Raw genomic sequence first — 9386 nt, forward strand, 5'->3', positions numbered from 1 at the left:
GTTGCATAGGCACTAAAGCATAGGCCAAGCAACCAAAGACACACAAGTGACCAATAGAAGGCTTCCTGCCATGCCAAGCTTCATATGGAGTAATAGACTGCAAGGCCTTAGTGGGACACCTGTTGAGTACATATGCAGCACACATGATAGCCTCAAGACAAAACGCATGTGGAAAGCTTGACTCTTGACCATACATCATGCCATCTCCATAAGTGACTTGTTTTTCCTCTCAGCAACACCATTTTGCTGAGGGGTATACGGCACTGTACATTGGTGTTTTATCCCACGACTAGCCAGAAATGCATCAAACTCTTTAGACATGTACTCCTCCCCTCGATCAGAACGGAGGGTGCCCACAGTACAATTGGATACATTTTCAACCATAAGCATAAACTATTTGAAACACAAAAACACTTCGAACTTTGCCTTCAGTGGATATACGCATGCATGCCTTGAGTAATCATCAATGAAAGTCACGAAGTACAAGTGTTTACCAAATAACGGAGTTTGCATAGGCCCACATACATCACTATGTACAAGTTGCAATTTGCGAGTGGCCCGCACAGAACCATCCTTTGGAAACGCAGAACGCTGCATTTTGCCCAAAATACAGCCTTCACAAACATGTTTCAATGGTGCCTCAAGAGGGGGCAATGAAGCAACCATATCAAATTTCTGCAAACGCAGCAAACTAGCAAAGTTCAGATGACCAAAACGAGCATGCCATAGTTTTGCATCTGAAACTGCCTTTTCATCAGAAACTGCATTTGCTGAATCTTCCATACACTTGTCATAAGAATTGAGCCTATACAGTCCACGAAACAAGGTGCCAGATACAATAATCATATCACTAGAAGTCAAATCATGAACACTACATCTATAATCCACAAATTTGACTACAAGTCCAAGTCTAGCAAGCGCAAAGACAGACAATAGATTCTTCTTTATCCCTGGTGCATACAAAGCATCTGAAAGTGTGAAAGCGCTGCCATTTGTAGCAGTAAGCATAATTTTACCAATGCCCTTCACTGGGTAAGAAGCATTATTAGCACATGTGACAGTATTCCCATTAGAGACAGCCTCAAGACAAGTGAAGCATAATTTTACCAATGCCCTTCACTGGGTAAGAAGCATTATTGGCACATGTGACAGTATTCCCATTAGGGACAGCCTCAAGACAAGTGAACATATCACGATGTGAGGTAATGTGCTTTGTAGCACCACTGTCAAAATACCATACATCATCAGAGTCAACAGAAACTGCCAAACATGCATCATGTACAGATGGGTCATACTGGCAATACACGCTAAACGCCCATTCTGTATCTTGCACAATATTTGCAGAATCTGCATTTGTAGAAGCATCCGCTATTGTGGCTGCATTTGACTCTTTCTTCTTTGCATCTTTAGCCTTTAGCTTAGGGAAATTCTTAATGACATGATCAGTTGCCTTACAATAGTTGCACCTGATCTTTTTCTTGCCTTTATCAAGAGCCTTCTCAGACTTATTGTTGCTACCTGTGGAAGGAGAAGAAGTTGCAAACCTATTAATAGGAGAAGAAACAGTGGAAGGGGCTGCCTTACGACTTCTTCTCTGCTGGGCAGCAATAAATGCCTGATCAACTGCACGCTGCCTAGCCTTGTTTTGCCTGGACTGCGCTTCTTGCAAGAGCTTGTTGACTAAAGTATCATACTTGACAACATCAGGTCTGTCCTCAATAACAAGTCTCCACGTGGAAGCAAAAGTCTGATATGACTCGGGTAAAGCATCAAGAATAGTCTGTACAAGAGAATGATCAGGAATAATCTCACCTACAGAAATCAACTGTTCCTTGAGATCTTTAATCTCAGCAAGAAAAACATTCATGTCATCATCTTCCTGCATAATCTTCGATTCTAGCTCTTTACGCAAGTAAAAGATTTTTACCTCGTTTACGACTTGCATACAAACTAGCTAGAATATCCCAAGCCTGTTTTGCTATTTTAGCTAAATGAATATGTGGGGTGATGTTATGTTTGATAGAAAGTGAAATCAAGGCATGAGCCTGTGCATCTTTACCATCCCAACGAGCTTGTTCAGCAGTGGGTAAAACAGTAGCAACAGTAGAGCTACTAGAACTTACAACATCCTCAACAGATCCTACATCCACAGAACCTGGACGTACATCCATACCCTGCACAATGTTCCACACTCCTTTTGCAACCAAAACATGCTGCATCATGTATGCCTAAAGTGGGTAGTTGTTGTCTCCATCCAGTTTGTCATTAATAGACAACATGCGAAATACATCATTGCTGTTATCAGCCATGGCCACTGACTGAAACTGATGCAAAAGCTATCTATAATGAAGCAAAGACGAAAAAAAAAACAACTCGTGCTATGTAGCATGGTCCACAATAAAATATGTATGCCTGTTTTGCAAAAAACTGCACTGTCAAAATTTCTGCACAAAATGACGAAAACACCTGTGCAGAACTTGTAATGCAAAAACGGAGCCCGAAACGACCTCAGATGCAATTTCTGAGAACGCAAAGCCCTTATTGGCTTATTTGTAGATTATAGGGACCTACAAGCACTCGTGAAAGCTCACCTCAATCGAAGAACGTGAGTCGGAGGATGCTGGCGGCGTAGCCCTGGGAGCCGATGCCTGCTCTGATACCAATTGTTGGAATTAGGGTTGCAGAAAAGCACACAAAGCTTGGAGAAGAAGAAGCAAGAATGCACACAACACACAATGTATTAGATTGTGTCAATGTACAAAAGATTAGTTAGTCCTAGAATGATGGGCGTATATACAAGCCGGGGGAAAAAACCTCCTAAAGAGGGAAAACGTGCCCCGACGGTCCTAAGTGTGTTCACACACACACATCACTGCCTATATATATGGCAACAACTATAGTTTACATTATAAATAGAACCCCCACTACAACATTTCATGGCATGATGCCAGAATAGAAGTTTATTAGTAGAAAACTAGATTTGGCACTCTTGAAAGTGTTTGGCTGTTGCATTGTAATAATGTACATGGCTCTTGAAGTGAGGAGAAAATTGAATCCCAATGTAGAAAAATGTATCTTTATTGGATACTCCCTTGAGCATAAAAACTATAGATATTATAACCCCACTCCTCATGACATGAGAGTGAGCAGATATGTTTTTTTTAAGATGAGTAGCTAGTATACACATGTGTATGTATGTATGTACACAAACACACACACACACACACACATATACACATATACACATATACATATACATATATATATATATATATATATATATACATGCATATATATATATATATATATACATACATATATATATATATATGTGTGTGTGTGTGTGTGTATATATACATATATACATATATACTGCCGTCCAAAAATTAAGGATGAACCATTGAAGGCCTTCTACACAATAGCAGTAGATTTCAATAAGAAGTATGGCTTGAGTCTAGAGGGGGAAACCCAATATGATTAACACAGGAGAAGGTACCCTTGGGGCATTGGCTCAGGGTGTTGAGAGAGCCTCCGAGTAATTATGAAAAGGTTAGACTAAAAACTGCTCTTCCTCAACACTATGCTGTCATATATAGGTTATGCAAATAGGTGTACTAATCAAAACCCCCTAGCTATGTAGTCAGCCTATCATTTGCTCAAGGATACATTTACAAGTGAGTGAAATTTGGGGTAGAGTTTGTGAAGAAAGTGATCGAAGAGAATCACTTGTCCAGAAAGGTCTCTCAATGGATGGTTATAAATAAAAAGTCTCCAAATTTGTTACATGACATACTATCCATTCCAAGACAGCCCATCCCAGCATAGGATGTGGGTGTTGAATTCAGAGATGGGAGATGCAGTAATCGCTAGATGAACTTCTTGCCGAGATGACACAAAGAGTACAACAAGTGGTGGGCAAATATAATGAAGCATCTGAGAGTGTGGAGGTAGCAAAGCACAAACTACATTGAACGGAAGGTGTCGATGTGATAATGTATTTTCATGTGGATGTTGGTGGGCTAGAAGAAGCCAAGATACAAAATGATCCAATGATTCAAAAGTTGCAGGAGAAAGTAGAGACTGATAAGAGTGCATTAGCAAAGTGCAAGTAATTACATAGCCCTTTCAAACAATTAAGTATTTTTATCCCCATTGTTGTTTTCGACTAGTTTTTGTCCTCTTTTGTAATAGGCTGATGTGGAGGAGAAGTTGTAGGATTGTTCTAAAGCCATGCTCCAAGAGTCATTTATTACACACATGAAGAGAAAATATCCTCTGTTCTCCATTGTTTTACAACCACCGAAGGTTCCTAGGCATAGTGCAAGGGTTGTGGTCTTTCTTTTGTTGAGACGAGGACAATGTTGTTGGTGTTTACATATTTCCTTGTAAACACCAATGTTTTTGGTGTTTACATATTTCCATGTAAACACCAATACCATGCTTTTTGTTTTGCACATGTTTGTGCTCAAGGCAAGTGCCTCTCAAAGAGCTATAACAAAGCCATTCCTACAAATTCAAGAGAAACGGTGGTGAAAGAGCCTGTAGCTAGCTCATGGGTTCCCAAAGCAGGTGAGAAACATTCAAACCAATACTGGACTAGTTCTTAACAGGTTGCTCCTTAGAGACACTTTGTGTAGGTATGTTGACATTGCTCCATTGGTGTCAAGCATGCAACCTATACTTCAAGATGGCTACCTAGCTGCAACCTTCTTCTATAACTTTGACACTTTAGATGTATGGATTGTTAGCCATATTATGACATCTACTAGTAATTATATCTTGCCAGTAGGTTCTATACTGACTTTAAACCACTATGCTACTGGTGGTCATCACTATGCTATTGTTCACTATGCTACTAGTCTCAAATTGGTATGACACTGGTCTTAAAGTGATCCAAACTGATCCATATAGGTAGGAAGTCTAGAGTATCATCAATATTATATTGGTATTTAGCCTATCCATGATGTTTCACCAATAATTGCATCTAAGTAGTTGGTATCATAAAGGTTTTTAATAGGTATGATATTGGTCATAAACCACTTAGAACTAGCTAAGAAGTGTGGAGTGTATTATAAAGGTTTCCAAGTGATATGATATTGGTCCCAAACCACTTGGAAACTGGTATCATAAAGGTTTTCAGGGCAAGATGAGGGTACTCACTTTCATTCACTCTCTCTAAAATTGGGGCATCCACGCATCTCGGGCGGAGTACCTCGATCGTGATATCACCAGCAATTAAAACACGACACGTGCCTCCCAAGCCTAAAAAAGGGACATATCTCGAATGAGATACCAACTAGTGCCACGCTAGCAGGTATGGGTTTCCAGTCATCATCCATGTCACCAATACAGGTCACCGCCACCACACTATCTAGATCGAGATATTCATGCCACTCGGATCCACATCAATGCCACGGTGTATCCCCCTAGGCATATTTGACCAGCCCATCTTCACCGTCCACATATCTCGAATGAGATATTGAGGTATAGAGATGCAATCTCCACCATCCACATATCTCGAACGAGTTCAATAAAATCTCGAGCATTGAAATACCTCGTTCGAGGTATAGAGATGCAATCTCCACCATCCACATATCTCGAACGAGTTCAATAAAATCTCGAGCATTGAAATACCTCGTTCGAGGTATAGAGATGCAATCTCTACTGTCCACATATCTCGTTCGAGGTATAGAGATGCAATCTCCACCGTCCATTCACGCACATTGGAAGATGTGATCCCACCTTTTTAAATATCTCGATCGAGGTATTAAATGAATCTTGACTGTCAAGCATACCTCGATCATGGTAATGACTTAAAATCTGAGCCGTCCATGTACCTCGAACGAGATACTAATTTCAAATCTCAGGCGTCGATCCTTCACCAACCCTAAAAATTAAGTGTATATCTTGGCCATTTGTCTCACTAACCCTAAAATCCAGAGCATACATCTTGCAAACCCTAAAGTGCATAATGCCACCGAACCTCGTTCAAGGTTATAAAACTAAAAAACTTTTTTTTTTGCCTCATTGTGAGAAGTCATTTTCACTCTCCTTACCCTCTTAATTTGGATTAGCATTAGTGAGCCCATTAGCATTGTTTTATAGCAGAAGACAGAATTAGAGCTGAAAGACAAGCCGAAGAAAAAATTTCACGAATGGTACACAAAAGAGCAAGAAATGAGATTGATGCTCAAAGAAGACAAAAACAGAGATTTCTAGTAGATATGATAATAAAAAATAACAAAGTAGGCTAACCGGCATAGCCATGAGTATTTAATGAAAGAAGCCTCTAGTCTTATTTTTGAAAACATAAAACTCTTGAGGATTTTTGTAAGCTTTCTCATTTTAAATCTACAAAATCAACATGGATGAACTAATAACTTGGTGATGATTGCACTTCTAGATGGGATCAACCCTTTATCCATATAGTCATACAAATGCTCAATGTCCTGTTGTAGTCAACTATAAATTCCACCTTTCATGGTGAAAAAAATAACACTTGATCTTGGTTCTCTTTATTTTTTATTTATCGTGATGTATAACGATGCAAGAATAACTTATAAGCCATGCTCATGTGTTAAGAAAGCACACCAAGGACTATAAGAGATGAGAGAGTTACCTAGCAAGATCTAGCTACTACGATATTGTAATAAATATGTAATTTAATGTAGTTGCTATTTTTGCTACACATTGAGTAGCAAAAATAATAGCTAACAATGCTCTAAGGAAAAGATGAGATGCATCAAAGTTTGAAAGAATTTTTAAATAATCTTTAAAGTTTGAAATTTGTTTTTAATACACTTTATTTAAATATTGACACTTTGTTTTTAATACACTTTGTTTTTAATACACTTTATTTAAATATTGACACTTTTGAATGTGTCCTTCTCATGTCTCTCAAGCAAAGGTGAGTGCTTTTTCCGCCTTCCTTCTCTCTCTCAAGAAATGGTGCATGCTCTTTTCTCCTTCCTCCTCCCTCTCAAGAAAAGGAACATGCTCTTTCCTCCTCCCTCGAGAAAAGGTGCATGCTATTTCCTCCTCTCTCTTAAGGTGAGTTTTTTTCCCATTCATCCTCTCTATTTGTATGTATTTTTCTCCTCTTTCCTCCTCTCTCAAGAAAAGGAACATGCTCTTTCCTCCTCCATTAAGAAAAGGTGCATGCTCTTTCCTCCTCTCTCTTAAGGTTATATTTTTTCCATTCTTGTTGTTGGTAGATATTTCTTTAAAAGCTAAAGCCATCAACTCTCTACCTTGACCTCTCATTGTGAGTAAGAGATCTCAACTCATTCCATGGATTAATTATTCCACCCTTGAGTGCTTAGGGTTTTTGTTTTCTAATTTCTTTTTCTTGTACATAATGCATAGGCTATGCTCTTATGCATACTCTATGTATAGTATTTGTTATGCATAATGTATGAACCATGCATATGCATAATGGATAGGCAATGCATTATGCTACGCAATGTATGAAGTGCAATGCTTATGCACTATGCATAATGTATTATGTGCACTGCTTACTACGCAATGTATGAAGTGCTATGCTCTTATGCATACTCTATGTATAATATGTGTTATGCGTATACTATCCATACTTATGCTATTATGCATAATGTATGAACCATGCATATCTTTGGTATATGTAAAAGATTGACTGTTACAAGCCGGGGCCGAGGCCGCCCACATATCAACTTATAAATCTCCCAAGGGGGGTGCCTTCCACCATACGGGGGTTGGGGGTGTGTGTGAGTATTTCTACAAAATTTCCTGTACCTGCTAAAAAAAAAGACTGTTGTATAAGTGGATGGATAGCATACTAATATAAATATATATATGTTAAAAAAAAAAGATTTACATTCCAGATTACATAGTTCGTTCTTCCACAACTTTTTACGGCAATGAATGGCCCACAAGGTTTAGTATGTTCATTGCTGGCCCACAATAGTCCTTATTGTCTTGCTTTCGTGAAATCGAGGGCTAATCAATGGATCTAACGACCAGATTGATGTATTTAGGGGTCTGAGAGGAAGCTGGCCATTTCAGTTATTTGGGAAGGGCTAGAGAATCTACGGCAGTCTAATGGATGGATAACCTGCGGGCGGATATACACATTGTCATGTGTAATGGCCGGGAGGTTTTGGCTTGTGTCTGCGGCTTCAACCCCGCAGCTATTTGCCTCTGCGCAGTAGTCGAATGACAGATCTATATGATCCGATACGTCTGAAACATTGCTAAGGACATGATCGTCGCTGTTGTGACCTGTTGCAGTGAAAGGCTGCGGCATCAGGCGGCCGCTTGTTGCACATTGATTCTGAAAATCCTGCTTCCATTCTATCAATGGGAAGCAGCTGTGTGCTCTAGTTTCCGGGTCACAATCATAACTGTGCACGGCTGAACCGTGCTGAAACATCGTGAAAGGTGGCGTACCCTGTTGATGATCATGAGGGATCGCATCCCCGCAGGAACGACCTCTTACAGCCAACCTGGCCTCGGCTTCTAGCCTGGCGAGCTTCCATTGGGCCGCGTGGCTGAAAATGGACGCTTCGATGAAGCTAGTGTCAAAGGGCCATTGTTCAACTAGCTTAGGCGAATGCGCCATGGGATCGATTCCCATCTTCGAGAGCCGCTTCACTAGCTGTGTGTTCCAATGGTTCTTGATCTCGTTGTCTGTCCTGCCGGAGAGGTGAGTGGCGATACTCGCCCACCTGCATATCGTAGATCTGGGATCTCAATACTAGTTGCAGCATAGAGTTACACGTAGCTGGATTCACTAGATCAGAGAGCACAGGATGAATGTAAATACGGCTTCTTACTTGTTCCCCATCAAGGCGTGCAGCTGTATGATCTTGCGTCCCTCTTCCGACGAGAAGTTGCCACGCTTGATGTTGGGACGAAGGTAATTGATCCACCGCAGCCTGCAGCTCTTCCCGCACCTCCGAACCCCTACAAGTGCAATGTATTATATATGGATTAGCCATTTACACATCAAAAGCTAAACCTATCATATAGAATGATCTGAGTATTAAGCTTATAACTTGCTAAGGAAATAATAATCTGAATTGCTTACGAGTAGGCTAATTTTCACGTACCAGCGAGTTGGGGAAGGGTTCGCCAGCTGCCGTGGCCGTTGTTTCGTTGGATGAAGGAGACAAGCTTCTCGTCTTCTTCGGCAGTCCAAGCACCCTTCTTTAGGCCAAACTTGTCGCAGCAAGGCGTACGACCCATACTACAAGACGATCGACGATCGACGGCTAGTTTGCTTGCAAGCGCATGTGGTGTTGTAGTTTCCAAAAAGTCGCTGGCCGCAGCTACTTTTTGGAAATTATATGCACTGCAAAGGTCTCACGTTCATACAGCCTTCCATTTCGAAGTCAAGTTCGACTCTTTCA

General features: G+C 40.4%; 1 protein-coding gene across 1 annotated transcript; it reads right to left on the reverse strand.

Moving 5' to 3' along the window:
• Positions 1–7873: 7873 nt before the first annotated feature.
• LOC147626722 (transcription factor MYB16-like) lies at positions 7874–9386 on the reverse strand. The gene is made up of 3 exons (XM_086816977.1): positions 9087–9386; positions 8811–8940; positions 7874–8702 (listed from the first exon to the last, which is right to left on the reverse strand). The coding sequence occupies exons 1-3, from the start codon at positions 9220–9222 to the stop codon at positions 8009–8011; spliced, it is 960 nt and encodes a 319-aa protein (XP_086673103.1). The 5' UTR covers positions 9223–9386; the 3' UTR covers positions 7874–8008.

The sequence above is a fragment of the Cibotium barometz genome, chromosome 22 (assembly GCF_041138505.1).
Source record: "Cibotium barometz isolate CiBa-2024 chromosome 22, ASM4113850v1, whole genome shotgun sequence".
NCBI classification, from domain to species: Eukaryota; Viridiplantae; Streptophyta; class Polypodiopsida; order Cyatheales; family Cibotiaceae; genus Cibotium; species Cibotium barometz.

Excerpts from the sequence above, each read along its gene's own strand:
- LOC147626722 (XM_086816977.1), bottom strand. The coding sequence starts at position 9,222 with ATGGGTCGTACGCCTTGCTGCGACAAGTTTGGCCTAAAGAAGGGTGCT. Across the intron at positions 8,941-9,086 it reads AACCCTTCCCCAACTCGCTG|GGGTTCGGAGGTGCGGGAAG; the intron begins GTACGTGAAAAT and ends TTGCACTTGTAG. Across the intron at positions 8,703-8,810 it reads CACGCCTTGATGGGGAACAA|GTGGGCGAGTATCGCCACTC; the intron begins GTAAGAAGCCGT and ends TACGATATGCAG.